Raw genomic sequence first — 20,088 nt, 5'->3', positions numbered from 1 at the left:
CATGCTGATTGCATCTGGGTATGATTGTTACCACGTGCTGATTGCATCCGGGTATGATTGTTATTCCTCATGTTGATTGCATCTGGGTAATATTGTTACCACGTGCTGATTGCATTCGGGTATGATTGTTATTCCTCATGCTGATTGCATCTGGGTATGATTGTTACCACGTGCTGATTGCATCCGGGTATGATTGTTATTCCTCATGCTGATTGCATCTGGGTATGATTGTTACCACGTGCTGATTGCATTCGGGTATGATTGTTATTCCTAATGTTGGTGTAGAATACTCATGAGAGCAGATGTATCTGTGGGGAACCACCTGGAAACATTATCTGGGTCACATTTATTTATTTATAAAGTTTTATATAGCGCAAACTTGATCCCGAAGGATATCAGAGCCTCTAGATAAATTCAGCCACCTTGTAACCGAGGCAAAAATGCAGCCACTTTGCAATCGAGGATACTTTAGAGTGGTTGGCACCTGAGCTGAAATTGTAATAAGTATCCACAGAGTACCACAGTTTCTATCCTTCGCCCGTGGCCAGCACTGATGAACATTGGGGCCGCTGGCTGCTGGAGCTGCATAGCCTTTATATTACATAATGCCTCTATCTTCCACCACCCTACACTTCCTGTTCTCTAGGCTCTGTGTGGGTGGCTCTGTATGTGTGTGTGGGTGGCTTTGTGTGTGTGGCTCTGTGTGGGTGTAAATGCAATAGATCATGCATTTGCGAGTGATTAAGCTATTGGCATTGTAAATGACAATGCCATTTATTTAACGATTAAGCTATTGGCAATGTAAATGACAATGCCATTTATTTATGATCTAAAAAAAAAAAAGAAATGTTATGAGCAATGCCCATAGCTCTACCTTTAATGATGCCGAGACCATTGCATTGTAAATGCTTGTTAAACATCGTAGATGACAACTCGCTACAATCTGACTAATTAAAAGGCTTGTATTCATGGAGAGGTGCTGAATCTTTCCTGATATGTATGTGGATAACTTAATACAATGGTGGATAGAAACAGGCTAGCAGCACTACTACCTATCGACTTAACAGCAGCTTTTAACATTGTACATCATGAAACGCAATCACATAGACTTCAGAAATTGGCATTGAGGGAAGCATTGTCCTACAAAAAAAATTCCTAGTTGTGTTAAGTAGTGTTACAAGCTTTTCTCTGAAGTGATTGCATTAGGGAGAGAATTTTTACTTTCACTTTGCATAGTTGCGGAAATGCTAAAGTTCACTAGTCTGTCGGGTACTTCATCTGTTTGATTACGTGAGTTTTTCTCCTTTTTTCTCTTTTAAAATAGGGCTATGCTTCTAAAAAAAAAAGGACAAGCCTCACTGAAATTTCCAGGGGGTACACAGTAGAATTCCACTACTGTGTCCTAGGCGTCACATCATTGATGGTTTTCATCTGCTTTTGGGCCCTGCCCTTCGTTGATGGATGCTTATGTTTGCTGTATTAATCCAACTCTAGTTTCACTGTGGAAAGGGGGCTGTAGGAAGGTAGGATCCTTCTAACATGGTTACCCCCCACTTGCTGCCTGATGTCAGTGTGGTTTGGACTAGTCTGACTGGGATCCTGCTAATCATGACCCCAGTCACTGTGCTTCTTCCTTAAATTTCATGGTAAGTGCTTTTAGTACCTCCCCAATTGGCTACTGGTGTTCCCTTGTAAGTCCCTCGTACATGGTACTAAGGTACCCCGGGCATAGGTACACCAGGGGTCTCCCATGGGCTGCAGCATGTATTATGCCACCCATGAGAGGCCACCCAAACTGTGACTACAGACCTACCATTGCTAGCACCGCTTACAACAGATATAAGTTTCCATATATCTGAGGCCATTACACTTAAAACCTCTAAATCACACATAAGGCAGGCCTTTCAGTCTAAAAGGCAGGGTGCTGGATTATAAGTGTGAGGGTGCCCTGCATGAGAAGGACACCCCTATAAACCCCGGAGTCGATTCTCCAGGCTTTGTAAATGCGGTCAGCCATTTTGATACATATAGTGGCCAGGCATCATTACACAATGGCTAACTATGTAGTGGATGTGCCGAACCTGGGCATGTTTGGTATCAAACATGTTAGAATCAGGGCCGGACTGGGAACCACAACCGGCCCTGGCATAGTGCTCAGCCCCCCCACCCCCTCCCCACTCGAGGGGGTTGGAGGTGCAGCCGAGCTCTTTGCCAGGGCCGGTTTTGGGCCGATTTGGTACAGGGCAGATTTTGCAGTTATGCTGCAAAAACGGCCCTGTAACAAAAACGCCCCCCAGGGACCCAAAACCGACCCCCTCCCGTGCGGTGCACCGGGGGATTGGCCGGTGCACGCTATGGCCAGTCCAGCCCTAGTTAGAATCATACCCCAACCCCGTTACCAGTGTTGGAGATATGATTCCATGAACTGTGGGCTCCTCTGGGTAGCACCAAGTACTCCAGGTAACAACCTTCCAGGGTTTGCTAGCAAGCTAATGCTGCTGCTGACCACAGACATGATTCTGCCTTCCTGCCGCTTTGCTGAGCTCGAGCAGGTGAAGGTATAACAATAGGTTTCCTGTCACAGGGAGCTGTGACTCCCTCCCAGACATGACTTAGTTTATTGGGCTGGGGTGGGGGCGCTTTCCAGCACCACCAGACTACTTGGAAGGGCGCGTTTGGTGTCCTCCATCGATTCTTTAGTTAGAACCTCTCACTCTGGCACGAAACTGGACAAAAGACTTGGGAGTATCCTCCCCTCTGTCCAGCCCCTCCTCTGGGAGGGACCCCTGAGTCATCCTAACCCCTTTCTGAGGGTATAAAAGGATGTACCTCTGGGTGGGTCCTCAGATTCACCGTGGTACAAGACTCATGCTTGAAATCACGTCATTCTTTGACTTTTTGGACACTTGGACTTCGCCTGGAACCGGGACTGGGTCAAGGAAGACTCCTGCTGCTCCTAGACTCGCTGTTTTGCAAGTCTTCTTCATCATCTGTGTCTGTGCTTCATCCAGGATCTTCAACAGACCTGTGGGCATCAAGGACACCCAAAGTAATCTCACTTGGAGTGAAGGAGTCACTTCCCTGCATCTGCAGGCACGGCAAAGAAACTGACCAGTCTGCTGCGCCTGACGTCCCAGGGACTTTGAACAGGTCAACAACACAGGTTATGGATCTTCAACTCCCTCGAGGCCTGATCTGTCCTCTCTTCAATTTTGAGGCCAGCATCCCTCATCAGAACCTCTGGGGCCGAACCCCTGTGCACCACGTCTACACGTCGACTTGCCGTTGCCTAGGCTTGTTGACTCTGCACTCCAGCTATCTTCAGGCTACAAGAAACGCCAGCCTCCAGCATCTCTTCCCTCCAAGATCTTCGTCCTCACTGGATCCTCTGCACCAAGGTCCTTCATCTTTGGTGAACTGCTCGAGGTCCTCTTGCGACTCCCGTGCCTTTGGCCTGTGTGTCCTCTTGAGGGTCTTCTCTTGCTTCAGTGGGCTCCCCTGCTTGCTCTGGCCTGCTCTGACTCTCCTGCAATTGGTGAGTCCCTTGAACCTTGCTGGTCCCAACATTGCTCCTTCATCGTTTTCCATGTCTGTTACTGCTGCCTAGGCTTGTTGGTACTCCCGTTGGACACCGACCCTCTGGTTCTCAACTTCCGATGTGGGACAGCTCGTGAATGGCTCCTGGTCTTCCTCAGCGTCGTCTGATCCTCACAGCTGGAGCGTCTAGGTCACTGTCATCTCTCCTGCATCTTCCATCATCGATGGTCATTGATCTTCCATGCCTCCTGGTCACCTCAGAGTGGCATGGTCTCTGTCCTCTTTGCTTGCAAGTTCCTCTCTCCAAGAATCCACCCTTGGATTCCACCGGACTCTTGCCCAGTCTTCACCAGCGGCATCTTTACTGAAGTCCTCCATTGTGGTCTACGGCGGTTTCTGACGTCACTTCGCCCCTATGGACCCTGCTTCCCTGGTGTAGTTATCCTGGTTCCTGGAGTATCCACGGGTGGGGTAACTCTCCAAGCTTCTATCTTACACTGGGTTTCTTCAGGGTCCTCTGGGATGGGCCCTTCTTCAAAATTGTAACCACGACTTTTACCGTTGACTTCTATTGAGTACACAGCTGTGTTCCCACTCTGCACACAGCCTCCGTTGGGTTCTTGGGTATTTATCTTGGGTGGTCATTTCGGTCCCCTGCTCTTCTGGTTCTCCTGGTCCAAGCCCCAACTTCAGTCGCAGTTCGCATTCCACTTTCTTAGTATATGGTTTGGTCTCCCCCTGGAGACCACTGTGCATTGTGCTTACTTACCTGTGTACAATTGAAGTATTGTGTGCATTTGTGTTGATATCTCTGGGTAGGAGATATACTTAATGTGTTAGTGAGTATTGTATAATAAATAGACATATTTTTCTAAATAAACTGTGGGGTTCTTTTACAGTTAACTTACACTACATGATTACGTCTGGTAAAACAAGCTGCTTAACAGTCCTTCTGGGCTAAGTCTGAAGGCTGCTTTCCACAGCTACTACTTAGAGAGCTTTCTAATGTTATCTAAGACCACTAAAATCACCATAAAGGTTGTCTGGCTTAGTATTTAATGCACACTTATTTAAGTGTGCACCATATACTAAGCTAGCCTCCTACAATGGTCACCTGAGCGACCCCTCCTGCTGATCCTATGGTTGACGTGAGAAGCTACAGTCAGAGAAATGTGTGTGTTCTCACTTAAGTGTAGTAAACTTTTGTTAGCCTATTAAAAAAAGTGTCTGTGTTAACAAAAAAATGTTTATTAGGGCGGTATGTTAGCATATACTAAAGCTAAACGATTGTATTTTTATGTTTGTGCCTTTCTGAGGGCGGTATGTTAGCAAATACTAAAGGTAAACAATTGTATTATATGTTTCTGCCTTTCTGATGGCGAGGTTTGAAGGAAACCTCAACTGGAGCTATTCTTATCTTATGACTAGATCAAACATTACCTTATGAATAGATCAAGCATTATATCAATATCTCTGTTTACCGCAAAACCACACAGTATAAAGGGTGGAATTCTTCAAGAGTTAATTACCTCACCAGTCTTCTCTAAATTCTATATCAGCGCATAACCTGAACTTATCAAATACTTTCACCTTGCATGCTGTAGTTACACACATGATACCCAGCTAATCCTTGAATTGGATAAACCTAATGAGCCTAAAGTTTCAAAAAAGGGGATTGCCTCAGACCTGTTGACCAGTTGCTGTTAACTAATTACCTCAACACACGAGTACTGGGAAAACAATAATCCACTAAGAACTTGGCCTGATGAGCTAGGAGGACCACCTAAGGAAGTAAGAAACCTATGAATTATAATGGACTCTGAACCATGAAGGTAACACAGTGACAAACTTCAGTTCATACCATGTGGATACTAAAGCATATCTTCTCACACTTGGAATTCCCACAGAAGATCAAGGCAATTACTTCTGTTGTCATAACATAAATGCATTGTGCCAATGGCATGAATGTGGTACAAAAGGGGGTGGTGATGGACGGAGCATCTGAATCAATCAAACACTCACACCCAGTCAAAAGATCTGGGTTTAATCCATCACCGTTCTTTAGCCCACTCTGCCACCCCAGTTCAGACATGGCTATATGCAAATCAGTCTGACCCTGTGCCTCATGGGAACAGTCCAGCCGGAACTGCCAAGCCATGTCTTCCCTGGACCGGAAACAAGCTTCCGAGGACCGGTTTCTGGCATTCCAACCGTCTTCAGTCCGGCTTGCTTGTATCCAGTGGCAAAGTGAGCAAGGGACTCACGTCTGAGCATACCCTGCCACACTTATGGCGGCCAAAAGCGGTACAAAAGGGGGTGGTGATGGACGGAGCATCTGAATCAATCAAACACTCACACCCAGTCAAAAGATCTGGGTTTAATCCATCACGGTTTTTTAGCCCACTCTGCCACCCCAGTTCAGACATGGCTATATGCAAATCAGTCTGACCCTGTGCCTCATGGGAACAGTCCAGCCGGAACTGCCAAGCCATGTCTTCCCTGGACCGGAAACAAGCTTCCGAGGACCGGTTTCTGGCATTCCAACCGTCTTCAGTCCGGCTTGCTTGTATCCAGTGGCAAAGTGAGCAAGGGACTCACGTCTGAGCATACCCTGCCACACTTATGGCGGCCAAAAGCGGTACAAAAGGGGGTGGTGATGGACGGAGCATCTGAATCAATCAAACACTCACACCCAGTCAAAAGATCTGGGTTTAATCCATCACGGTTTTTTAGCCCACTCTGCCACCCCAGTTCAGACATGGCTATATGCGAATCAGTCTGACCCTGTGCCTCATGGGAACAGTCCAGCCCGAACTGCCAAGCCATGTCTTCCCTGGACCGGAAACAAGCTTCCGAGGACCGGTTTCTGGCATTCCAGCCGTCTTCAGCCCGGCTTGCTTGAATCCAGTGGCAAAGTGAGCAAGGAACTCACGTCTGAGCATACCCTGCCACACTTATGGCGGCCAAAAGCGGTACAAAAGGGGGTGGTGATGGACAGAGCATCTGAATCAATCAAACACTCACACCCAGACAAAGGATCTGGGTTTAATCCATCACCGTTCTTTAGCCCACTCTGCCACCCCAGTTCAGACATGGCTATATGCAAATCAGTCTGACCCTGTGCCTCATGGGAACAGTCCAGCCCGAACTGCCAAGCCATGTCTTCCCTGGACCGGAAACAAGCTTCCGAGGACCGGTTTCTGGCATTCCAGCCGTCTTCAGCCCGGCTTGCTTGAATCCAGTGGCAAAGTGAGCAAGGGACTCACGTCTGAGCATACCCTGCCACACTTATGGCGGCCAAAAGCGGTACAAAAGGGGGTGGTGATGGACGGAGCATCTGAATCAATCAAACACTCACACCCAGTCAAAGGATCTGGGTTTAATCCATCACCAGACGGCTGGAATGCCAGAAGTTGGAACTGTGGATAACTTTACTTCAGTGGATTTTTTCTCAACAAAGACATTACTTCTGCACTTGTTTGGCACTGCTCTCAAGACTTTATGCGTAGACTGCATTGTTGTTTATTTTTGTAGAGCTCAGGGAGAAACCAGTGGTGTTGTGTGACTAAAGTCTGGATTGCTATTCAGGGTTTTCTAGGGATTGTATGGTAACGTGTCCCTTTCTTCCTTGGAGTTCACTACTATTACAATTTATCTCATACTGTGTTACCTCCAGCTGTGCGCCTGACATATGACCTGGTTGCCATTTATGTAATTGTGGGTGTGAGTGTTTGATTGATTCAGATGCTCCGTCCATCACCACTCCCTTTTGTACCGCTTTTGGCCGCCATAAGTGTGGCAGGGTATGCTCAGACGTGAGTCCCTTGCTCACTTTGCCACTGGATACAAGCAAGCCGGGCTGAAGACGGCTGGATTGCCAGAAACCTGTCCTCTAAAGCTTGTTTCCGGTCCAGGGAAGACATGGCTTGGCAGTTCGGGCTGGACTGTTCCCATGAGGCACAGGGTCAGACTGATTTGCATATAGCCATGTCTGAACTGGGGTGGCAGAGTGGGCTAAAGAACGGTGATGGATTAAACCCAGATCTTTTGACTGGGTGTGAGTGTTTGATTGATTCAGATGCTCCGTCCATCACCACCCCCTTTTGTACCACTTTATATTGTTCTGCATAACATAATCTATCCCCATACATAATTAAGTGAAATACCATGCACTTAAAGCATTACAAAATGTGCTTGTGTTTTTATGCATCAAGATATTACTAATAGTCAAGCACCCTGTTATCTTGAGTAAATGAAATTAACATTACACATGGGATCTTCATAATGTTGCAATAATGGGCATGAGGAGAACATCACAAACTGTGTGGCAATACATGGAAGGAGCATGACTAACTAACTCCAACCCTTATGTTTGACTAAATCACTAACACTGGGCTCCCATGGAGTAGGGTGCTACTTTCTGAAAAGTGCTTCTCACCAGGGATAGAATTTGTATATAAAACCCCATACCCTACCATATATATTCGAGAATGACTTAGAAAGGAAACAGCTAAATATTTAAATTCAGCTGCATTTATCAGAGCAGCATTTGCCAATCGAACATAGCTGTCATGGATTTTGAACATGTTGAGTTCCATCTAGAATAAGAAATCTCAAACTGTGTCTGTGTTGTTTATGGTAATGGTTTTGCCACTTTCCATCACACACACATTCAAGGACTTCCAGAAGTAATGACCACCTACCTGCACAGTTGCATCTCCTTTCACCAACCACCCAGCACCTCTGCTCTGCAGGACTCCTACTCTCAAACATGCCATTCATAAACAGAACCAGATCAGGAGGACGGGTGTTCTCTTACATCGCTCCAAAAGCGTGGAATGGCCTTCGACTCCACATCAGAACCTCCTCCTCTCTTCTTAAACTCCACAAGAAGCTGAACACCTGGTGTTTCAATTAACAAATCTACCATAGGCAAGGCTAAGCACACACACCTGCTCAGTGCCAGGTTACCCTCGAGGGTGACAGTTTGCTTTACAAAGACACGTAACATAACATGGATTCAATGTTTACCTTTATTTTGTGTCAAATTATGTAACTTCCTAAAAGGCTTAGGAATTTGAAACAAATGTCTCAAACATTGTATAATAAGTTTATTGAAAACATTACAACATTTAATTTGGTCACCTCACAGTGTACATTTGCATGTTGTATGTAGTCCTATGCCTAATGATGGATGTGTTACAATGCCAAACTTTTCAGATACTCAAAGTTCTCTAATCCGGAATGGTTGCATTGCCGTTAACTGCTAAATCACTCAGCATATTCAAAATTGATGCACAAATAATTTTATATGCATGAGGAAAAAAAGAACATTTCAGCACACCAGCATAAATGTCTCATCAAAGGTGTCTAATCGCATAGGTTTTTAATGTTGCTTTGATTGTTCTTATATTTGTACAGTAGTTCTGTTATTTGTAATTTGAGATTCTTACACCTTAAGCATGTAGGCGGGATGCAGGGGGAATGGTTTTCTACTCTATAGGTGACATTTATTATTTGCCTCTAAATACCACAGTAAGAGTTATTACTAGAATGTAAATACAATAAATGAAATATATTCCCGTTAGTATCGCACCCAGACTTTAGTTTGTGTGCCATACATACTCCTGTCTGTGTACAATACACAGCTTTTTTTTAAAGAGCTATATTATTAGTCAAGATGTATGTTATTTGTTATGCATTTCTTTCATTAACAAGAGGATTCATTTTAGTATTGCCTGTTTCTTTAAGCTTGCATGCTGGGTCAGGAAGTGACAATGAGCAATTGAAGGAACTTCTCAGCCTGATGAAGGAGGATATTACACCAGCTGAAAAGGTGTTTGTTAGGAGAAGTATTGAACAACACAAACTCGGCACAAACAAAAAGCTTCTGGGAAAGGTATGTGTCAAACCAAGAGAAAATAAAATGTTACTTTTTATATTGATTGGTTCTGGTTATGAGGAATATGAGCTAATATACTATTTTATACAAATGTAATTTGTCTTTGCATGTGAACGAAGAGAATAGTATATAATACTGGCAGTTGGAACGTCTTGCTAGCACAAAGTATTTTCTACACCAATTGCTTGTCTGTTCGTTTGGCAGTACATTATAAATAGACTGCAAGTTTGGACATCCGAAGCCATCTTGTACCATAAAGCGTAGACCAATATGTCTTCATCCATTTAGCATATCTGTTAACTAGCACATATAAACACAAACCCAATTAATCACCTGGTTCTTTTTATAGGGTAGCTTTGAAGTTTAAAGAGCAGTGGTTACTACTTTAGATCAGTTGTTTATTTTACATATCAAAAAATATTTTTACTATGGATTTTTTACATATTAAATTCTGCATACTACATTCAAAACTAAGTGGCATATGTGGTCATAGCAATAGAGGTAAGATTCTGCAACAGCGTCTGGTATTTTATATGGTGTTTCAGGGATAGCTTGTGTTTCCAAGATCAGATAGTCCTCCCTTGCATCTTTCTACTGGAAATTTTTTCCTCAAAGGCATGTATTTTCTAATTTATTTGGGATCAGTGCTTATAATTGTCTTCTGTTAACCTAAACATGTTGATCCCTGTCAGAATCAGAATCTTAGAAAGAAAGAACTGATCCATCAGGGCAGCTGAATTACCTTGAATTGGTTCCATCCATGCCACTAGCATTTTTGTTAAGAGATTGACCCTAGTGTTTTTAAGGTCTTAACTTTGGGCCACTATAGGGTGCTTTGTCGTGGGTCTTTCCTGAGTTCTGGGTTGCAAATATGGCCTTTGATATGGATTTAATATTTTTGACTTTTTATGCAATGGAGGTCAGGAATTGATCTGAGTAGTCCATGGAATGTGAGTGCACTTTGTATAGTATAGGCCAGTACATCTATCTGACCCAGAAACCTTATTAGATGCAAGACTTTGATTGCCTACTGGCATACGGAGTCCTCTAGTTCATCTTGCATATCAATTTGGATTCTAGGTACTGCTGTCTCACTAATGTATTCATGCTGATAATGGGAAATGTTCTGCCCAATTCCCAGTAATGATTATTTTGTTATAAATTCACTTGGCTTTTAAACAATATGTGTGTGCTTTACTGGTACATGGAACTAGAGCCCTTGAATTTATGTTTTGAGCCTTTCAATTCCTTCTCTAGTAATATTGGTTCTATCAATAATTAGGTTTTTCAGTTAGTTGCAGTTGCCATCATCTTTCCACGATCCACTGCTTTGAGAGCATCCCATACCAAAGAATACAGGACGTTTTCTGTAACCATTCAGTTCTAAGTAATATTTAGTTTGATGTCTTCACTCACCATAGTTTGAGGTCTTCTTGAGTATGTCACTCGTATTATTTTCCAGGAGAAATTTCAAGCAATGTTGTTGTCAGGACACGGCTGACTGACTGAAATATTTGTAGAGCGCTCTATTGCCGAGGCGTCTTGGCGCTATAGAACAGAAGCAGGCAGCAACTATGAGTTATGGCATAGAAAAAAGCCAGGTTTTTAGTGCCTTTCTGAAGCTCATTTTGGATTTGTCAGACCAGAGCACGGTGGGCAGAGAGTTCCATAGTTTGGAGGCCTGATGGGTAAAGGATTTCCCACCCCAGCGGGCTCTACGTATTCTGGGCTGGCACACCAAGTCTTGACTAGATGATCTTAATGTGCGCTGTGGGGTGTAGCGCAGGAACAGATTGGTGAAGGCCCATTCCCATATTGGGATTTATGGACTAGGCAGAGGGCCTTGAACTGGATTCTACGCCTAACCGGGAGCCAGTGAAGTTCACAAATGGTTTTGGAGGTAGGGTGACGTTTAGACAGATTCATTAGAACTCTAGCTGCCGCATTTTGAATTGCCTGTAATTTAGCCATCTGTTTTTCCCCCATGCCCAAGTAGAGAGAGTTGCAATAATCTACCCTAGACATTACAAGGGCTCCCATCACCGTCTTTTTTAGGGTGGGTGGGATATGCAGTAGGATTTTTCTGAGCACCTTAATGGTGTAGAAACAGGCCGATGTCACCTTGTTTATTTGTGCGGTACTGGAGAGTTCTTTGTCGAACATAAAGCTGAGGTTCCTAACCTTATCTGCTGGGACAGGGCAGGTGCCGGCCTCCGGAGGCCACCAGAGGTGGTTCCAGATAGATTGTTTCTGGCCGAACTCTATTACCTCCGTCTTTTCTGTGTTAAGTTTAAAGAAATTGTGGCTCATCCGATTTTTTACATCTAAGAGGCAGTTCCTGAAGCGTTCTGATGTTATTTCCACCGACTGAGAAAGTGACACTACAATTTGTGTGTCGTCGGCGTACGACACCAGATGCAGACCGTGAGATTTTATTAGTGCTCCAAGAGGTATCACATACAGGTTGAATAACGTCGGCGACAAGGCCGAGCCTTGGGGTACCCCCCCAGGGAGGGAAAATTCGTTGGATTGGAAACCTCCCCAATGGACTTGCTGAATTCGTGCCTCTAGGAAAGACGTAAGAAGGGTTAGGGCTGTGTCTGTAATTCCCAGGGCCGTCAGTCTGTTCAATAGGACCTCGTGATTGACGGTGTCGAACGCCGCTGTTAAATCCAAGAGGATCAGGGCCGTTCTACCACCTTCGTCCATTGTCTTGCGAATGTCATCGGAAGCTATTATGAGTGCAGACTCTGTTGAGTGACAGGGTCGAAATCCATGTTGTGAGGGGTCTAGTAGGTTATTGTGGTCTATGTACTTCATTAACTCTAGATTCATAGCTTTTTCCAGAATCTTAGCTGGCAGAGGTAGGCAAGATATCGGTCGGTAATGTTTTGGTTCCGCCGGATCCAAGGACTCTTTTAAGGATGGGCCTAAAACAGGCTTTCTTCCAACTACGAGGAAATTTACCAGAGCTAATGACCTCATTTAACACAGGTTTCAGGGCTGGGCTTATTGTTTCGGGAATTAGTTGCAGTATATAGGGAGGGCAGGGGTCATGGGGTGACCCTGATTTCATCTGAGTGAGTAGGTTCCTGACCTGTGTCTAAAGACAGTAATACTTCCAGACAGTAATACTTCCTCTGTCTACTGTACCTAGAGTGAATTTTTTTCAAAAATGATATATGTGTGTATAGATTATCAGAGTTGGTAGGTGATGGAAAAATATTTGGAATAAAGGTGAAAAGAACTCAAGGTATCCAATAAACCAACTTTCCAACCCGGATTTTAAGGCACTTAGATGCCACCCGTATAATGTTGCTCAATCTATTCCAAGGTTCGTCTAATTCACATAACAATTTCTAATTAAGGTCTCCTTCACTATTGTGGTCCTTTATCCAAATTCAGCTGGTTCTAATAAACTAGCTCTAAAAAATATTTCTGTCCTTGATATGTAGCATGCATTCCCTTTTAGAGCCATCTTCAGGAACGAAAATACCTCATTTATAAGGGTGGCTATCCCCATCACTTTTTCGGAGATATCAGGAAAAGCTGTTGAGTGCCCTACCTAAAGGCAGCCCTCTGGAGTGGAGAACGGGTCCCATGGACCCCACAGACATTCTCTTGCAGGCGGTGCAATCACATGCTGCACCCGCCTGCAAGGAGATCTCTAATCCCGCCTGCATTTTGAAACACGGAGCAGTTTTGAAGCAGCCGCTCCATGTTACACTTGAATGTGCTGCTCCCAGGTCAGCACGAGTTTGCGGCTGCCCCGAGTGCAGCACATTCCTCATAATAGGGTGCACTTTTCCTGTCTGCACCCGGCGCACCGGTTTTAAGGTGCACTGTGACACAAACATCAAAAGTGCGCCCTAATGGTAATACAGACCCTGATCTGTTTCTTCACTTCTTGATACTGTTCTTTTGTTGAGCGTGTTCTTCCAGGACCACAGTTACTGCTAATAGGGCACTGCGCCCCAAATAATGTTTTGGGTAACTCTTGCATTTGTGCCTGTTTGTACTGTCTGGTTGCGATTCAATCTAAGGATAGTTTCAGACAGTTGTCATTTCCAACCTCACTGTTCTCAGACTTACATTCAGCTGCATAATGCTCTCTTAGAAGTAGGATTTTGTAAGGGGTTCTTTCTCTCTCTTCTCTTCCTCCTTTGCTGCTACTGGTGCCGCACCTTAGAAGAAGAAGGCATCAGTAGTTACATTTTTCTGTACTGGTACATTTCACCCTCATCTAGAGTGATTATCTACCCAGAGTTCCTCTACTCCTTGTATAGTTTCTTCCTGCTTTCTGTGGCCTGGTGTCTGTCCCACTTCTTTTTCCTTTTCATGCCAAGTCACACCAGAACTGTGCCTTTCTCATACTTGACTGCGGTCTACCCCCTGGCCCAGTACTCTGCTGCTCTTCCTGTCCTGCAGCTTTAGCCAGTGCATCCTCATAATTCACAATCCACTGTGACACAACTATGTGCAACTGCTTCATCCACTCAGCCTACCTCAAGCTGGTCCAGCAGCCCTCGCCAAATCCAGTGGTCTAAGTCACTTACCGTGCTTTCCTAACAGCATCCTCTTCTGGGGCCATTTCTTCAATTTTTGGGCAACTTCCTGGATCTGTAGTCCCATTGTACTTTCATTTTGATGGCGACAGGACCACGCAATTCATCATTGGTGGCATGGCCCTGATAAACATCTCAGCCCCTGGGTGGATCCTAGTGCTAGTTATTGCTTCCACTGCAAAGCTAAAAGTTTAAAACGTGGGAGTCCACAAGCGGAATAGGTGACATCCCCCCTTTGGCCACTCCATGTAGGTCATTTCTGATTCAAATTAGTTCAGAGTTTGAACGAAAAGGCATACTGTGTGAGTTGTGTGGATTACTTTTGTCATAACGAGGAAAGTTAATCAACCTAAGCTGTTCCATGTCAGAGAGAACAGGACTGCGCGGTCCTATTGATAGTCACATAGCCACTGTTTTTCATATGTTCGATTTACAGTGCAAGATATCTTTGTTTTACCCATTCATTGAGAGTTTCCTATAAAAAAAATATTAACCATTTTCCAGACTTCAGTGTAGAGAATAAGAGAACCACCTTGATGTCTCCTTGCAAGCTGATTTGAACTGCATCCCAGGGTCTTTGGCTGAGAACCAACGGGTTTATATTTATCATCATTATGCTCATACATATGTTGAAAGATTATCAGCATCTTCACTGCTTCATGCAGCAAGGAGTGACTCTGAAAATGTCACCAATCAGAATATACTTAAGCGAACTGTAACAAATTGCTACAATTCGAAAGTGCAAGAAAGATTTTGGTGCTGCCCAAAACTCGCATTTGTGAAAATATGCCCCTATCTAAAGGCTTAGAGCAGTTAATTGAATTTTTGAAGGCGCTCCAGAAATAAACCTGTCAATAAGGAGAACCCCTGGTGTTTGTCTTCCTGTGTCAGAAAGAGTAACATCTAGTGCACATTCAACCCAGCCAGTGGATCGAACCCAAGTAACATATAGTGCGCACCATACCCTGCCAGGAGACCATTCCAGAGTAACATCTAGTGCACATTATACCCTGCCAGGACATCACGCCGGAGTAACATCTAGTGCACATTATACCCAGTCAGGAGATGAAGCCCGAGTAACATCTAGGGCACATTATACCCTGCCAGGAGATCAATCCTGAGTAACATCTTTTGTACATTATACCCTGCCAGGAGATCGATCCTGAGTAACATCTTTTGTACATTATACTGTGCCAGGAGATCAATCCTGAGTAACATCTTTTGTACATTATACCCTGCCAGGAGATCAATCCTGAGTAACATCTTTTATACATTATACCCTGCCAGGAGATCAATCCTGAGTAACATCTTTTGTACATTATACCCTGCCAGGAGATCAATCCTGAGTAACATCTTTTGTACATTATACCCTGCCAGGAGATCAATCCTGAGTAACATCTTTTGTACATTATACCCTGCCAGGAGATCTATCCTGAGTAACATCTTTTGTACATTATACCCTGCCAGGAGATCAATCCTGAGTAACATCTTTTGTACATTATACCCTGCCAGGAGATCAATCCTGAGTAACATCTTTTGTACATTATACCCTGCCAGGAGATCAATCCTGAGTAACATCTTTTGTACATTATACCCTGCCAGAAGATCAATCCTGAGTAACATCTTTTGTACAATATACCCTGCCAGGAGATTAATCCTGAGTAACATCTAGTGCACATTAAACCCAGCCTGGAGATCAAGCCCGAGTGACATCTAGGGCACATTATACCCTGCCACGAGATCAATCCTGAGTAACATCTTTTGTACATTATACCCTGCCAGGAGATCAATCCTGAGTAACATCTTTTGTACATTATACCCTGCCAGGAGATGAAGCCCGAGTAACATCTAGTGCACATTATTCCCAGCCAGGAGATGAAGCCCGAGTAAAATCTAGCACACATTATACCCTGCCAGGAGATAAAGCCCAAGTAACATCTAGTATACATTATACCCTGCAAGGAGATCAAGCCCAATTATAATCTAGTGCACATTATACCCTGCCTGGAGAACAAGCCTGAGTGACATCTAGTTCACATTATACCCTGCCAGGAGATCAAGCCCAAGTAGATTCTAGTACACAATATACCCTGCCAGGAGATGAAGCCCAAGCAGCAGCTAGTGCACATGATACCCTGCCTGGAGAACCAGCCTGAGTAACAACTAGTACACAATATACCCAGCCAGGAGATGAAGCCCGAGTAACATCTCTTGCACATTATACCCTGCCTGGAGATCAAGCCTGAGTAACATTTAGTGCACAATTTAACTCAGCAGGAGATGAAGTCTGAGTAACATCTAGTGTACATTATACCCTGCCAGGAGATCAATCCTGAGTAACATCTAATGGACTGGGTTTGCTACCCTACTAGAGCCCATGAAGGAACTCCACAGCAGACGTCTGCCTTTCAACTGTTTAAGACATCTCACAAATGCTCCATGTCTCGAAACGCCTGTGCGAGCCCTAAGAACGCTACATCTATTCTGCTTTGAATACTTCAGGCCAATCTAAGTTGAATTACTCTGCAGGCAGTTCAGATGTGCAGTTAATCGTTGTAATCCTGTTTGTGTTTTTGTATTATTTGCTCAAACCGTAAAATTATTAATTTATCACCTTACTGGTGGATGAACAAGCAAAGCCACAGTTCACACGCCTCCCTAAGCGAGGCAGTTGTATTAATGGATGTAGCATATTCTCGGAAAATGCAACAACGGGGTAGATTGTTAGCTGGTGGAATTCTGACGGCATGTGTCAAGGGAAAGAAAAGGACTGTTCGCTTAATGTGGTAGATGTTTCGACTTGCAGATGTCACCACTCACATGCAAACTCTCACCTGACACCTGTGGCAGCTCCTTTATAATTTCCTTCCAGACAATGAGCTGGATCGCTCCACGCCCACTGGTCAGCCCTGCACATCCCCGTTCTCTTTTCCACAACGCTACTACGCCTTGTGTTTCCAAGTCCAAGTCCAAGTCCAAAAATTCTTTATTTTGGTCATTTAGACCATAAAAGATGCAATACAAATTGACAGTTAAAACTTGACCATTATAAAATCACATTACATACAATTACTTCCCATAATAATCCAGGCATAAAAGGGGTTAAAAAACAGTTCATAGCAATGTCCGTACATTCAGTGATTTTTTTCTTATCTGCCACATGGCCATTAAAAATTTAGCAACTGCAAAAACTATGTGGGGCAGAGTGCTAGTTTTCAATATTCTGTACGCATACAGGTGACTCCTAAATCCCAGGTTCCTGCATAACGGCACCAGCCAGTGTTTTCTGGGTCTATTAAATGCTGGGCAGAAGAACAGGAGATGAGTTTCATCTTCATCATGGTTGTCACAGCACGGACAGGTTTTGTCATCCCCCTTTAGCCATTTACATGTAAAGGTTTTAGTGGGAAAAGTCCCTAACCTCCATTGTATGAACAATTTTCTTGCTAAAATGGGAAAAATAATATCCATAAAACCTTCAAATTGGTAGGAAATTTTGGATTCCAGAAAACGATCAGTTAGAGTGCCGTTATTCGGTGCGGACACCAGAAGTGCTAATCTTTTCTCCTTGTAAATTTGTACCAGTCTTTTGCGGGAAACCCTTCGGCAGCCTTGTTCGGGATCCTCCCACAACTCAGACAGTTTCATGCAGTACAATTCTTTTTTTACAAAAGCCAGCCAGGGGATTCTATCGCGATAGTTCAGGTTCATGACATGGATAAGGTCTTGCCTGTAGTGCACGAGGTCACTGGTGGACCAAAGCCTATGCCAGAGCCTCAGTGGCTTTGACTCGAGCTCCTCAGCAATAGAGGGGAGACCCATGTCTAATCTTAGGGGGAGCAGCGGTGTGGCTTGAGGGAGAGCCAAGAGGCGTCTAAGAAAATTATTTTCCACTCTTGCAAGTTCTTGCCCGGCTTTATACCCCATAATTCGCTACCATAGGTTGCTGCCGCCTTTGCTTGGGTTTTGTACATTTCTACTGCCGGGCTAATGGGTTTAAAGGTTGAGGTGTTTACAACCTTCAAGATTGCGCCCGACAATTGAGACAACTTTAGCCTAGATCTTGCTATCTGGGGGTCACTAGATAAATTTTCATGTAGTGTTACCCCCAGATACTGGAAAGTTGTAACCCTATCGAGGCTGACTAAACCCAGTGTAGGGTTAGGTCTGGTTTTAGGGGAAGGATTGAATATCATGAATTTGGTCTTTTCTGTGTTGATCTCTAGACCATGTTGTCTACAGAAAAGACCAAATCCATCTAAAATCCGTTGGATCCCCATCGGGGATTTGGAGAGCAGGAGGGTGTCATCGGCAAACATAATAGCCGGCACCCTCCTGCCTGCCAAACATGGGGCGTCATTGTCCCTGACATTGTCAAGATGGGATATGACACTATTAACAAAGAGGCAGAACAGGGTTGGCGTCAGGACACAACCCTGCCTCACCCCTCTGAGAACAGGGAACCTTGATGACAGCGCACCATCCCTCCCACACCTAACTTGCGCATAATTACTGTCGTGCAGCCTAATTATAGCATGCAATAGTTGGGCAGGTACCCCCAGCTTCTCCAGGACCTCCCACAATTTCGTACGTGGGACCAAGTCAAAGGCTGACCTCAGGTCCACGAACACCATGTACAGCCTCCCCCCCTCAATCCTCACCGTTTTCCAATACAGTAGGACGAGGCGGAAAATCTGGTCCATGGTGGACGTGTTTTTCCTGAAGCCAGCCTGAAGAGGACTCAGAATTTCATTGGTCTCCATCCAATCTAAAAGGTGGTCCAGGAGAAGGCGAGAGAATAATTTTTGGGGGACATCTATAAGGCTGATCGGCCTGTAGTTGGCTGGGAGAAGAGGATAGCCCTTCTTAAAAATAGGCACTATCTCCGCCCCCAGCCAAGTACAGGGGATCTCCATACCTCCTAGGATGGCATTAAAGAGAATAAGGAGGTATGGGCCCCAAATCTCCGGGTGGTGTCTAAAAAGATCACCGGGTAGTCTATCAAGGCCGGGGGCCTTTCCCTTTGACAATCTCTCTATCGCACTGACCACCTCACCAAGGGTAAATTCCAAACCAGCTACAGGGGTAAATATGGCCTCAGGGGCCACATCATTGACAAATAGAGTAGTATCTTGATACAATTTGCCAAAGTGGGCCTCCCAAACAGAGGAAGCAATATTGGGCTCCACTGCCGCTTTGGCGTCTCCTGTGCCAGTATTTACCAGGGACCAAAATTTTCTAGAGTCCTTTACTTCTAATGCTGAGGAGAGGTCGTGCCATCGATTCCAATCCCACTCCGACCTTGCCAAACCCATGGCCGCCTTGTAGTCACACCTAAGTTCAGCGACTTTAACCTTATTTGAACCTGCTTTGATTGTGGCAATTAGCTCTGTCTTAATCTTCTTACAAGAAGAATTGTACCAGGTTGGAGTTCGGATCTTTTTGTTACGTGGTGCTGCCACTGGATAAAAAACCTCAGCAAGACCTCCCACTAAGTCGGCATGGATTAGACCTAGTTTCTTTATAATCTGGGGGTCTAGGTTGTTCGATTAGTTCATTCAATTCTATGAACTTCGGGAGTGCTATTTCATAAATTCTATTTATGCTTCCTTCTGCATTTATCAGTTTCCCCCATTTTACTCTGCGTCTATTGGAGGTAAGAACCAAGTTCCCTGGCTCATCACCAGGGTTAGAGGATGGTGGCCCACCAACGGGTGCAGGATGTTGCATCTCTAGAAGAAGCGCGTTGTGATCACTGTCTGATCTAGCCACCATCCTAAAGTCCTGGACCTTAGACCACAGACCAATATCTATAAAGATATAATCCAGCCTCGACTCATGGTCCTTCCTATTGAAGGTACACAATGAGGGACTGTCAGACGGAGTGCGACCACATTGGAACCCTCGCTGTAGCCCTTCTGAGCTCTCCTCCCCCCCAACCCCCACCCCCACCCCTCCCCCCACACACACACACAGGTTGGACGATCCACAGCCCTTCTGCTGCTCCCTGTCCTGGGTTCCTGAAGCCTGTGAGGCTGAGGGCCAGGACCATCAGATGCTCCATATCGTTGTACAGAAGCTTAG

At 44.7% G+C, this 20,088-nt stretch overlaps 1 protein-coding gene across 1 annotated transcript in view; it reads left to right on the top strand.

Moving 5' to 3' along the window:
* The window catches only part of ZGRF1 (zinc finger GRF-type containing 1), a 289,898-nt gene that overhangs the window by 117,379 nt on the left and 152,431 nt on the right, over positions 1-20,088 (top strand). The window contains exon 7 of the mRNA XM_086963269.1: positions 9,289-9,436. Coding sequence (XP_086819395.1) covers positions 9,289-9,436 — 148 coding nt within the window. The remainder of the gene's footprint in view (positions 1-9,288; positions 9,437-20,088) is intronic.

Source organism: Lissotriton vulgaris, chromosome 3_1 (genome assembly GCF_964263255.1).
Source record: "Lissotriton vulgaris chromosome 3_1, aLisVul1.2, whole genome shotgun sequence".
NCBI lineage: Eukaryota > Metazoa > Chordata > Amphibia > Caudata > Salamandridae > Lissotriton > Lissotriton vulgaris.
Note: the sequence above shows the minus strand (reverse complement) of the source record. Positions and strands in the feature narration are given on the sequence as shown.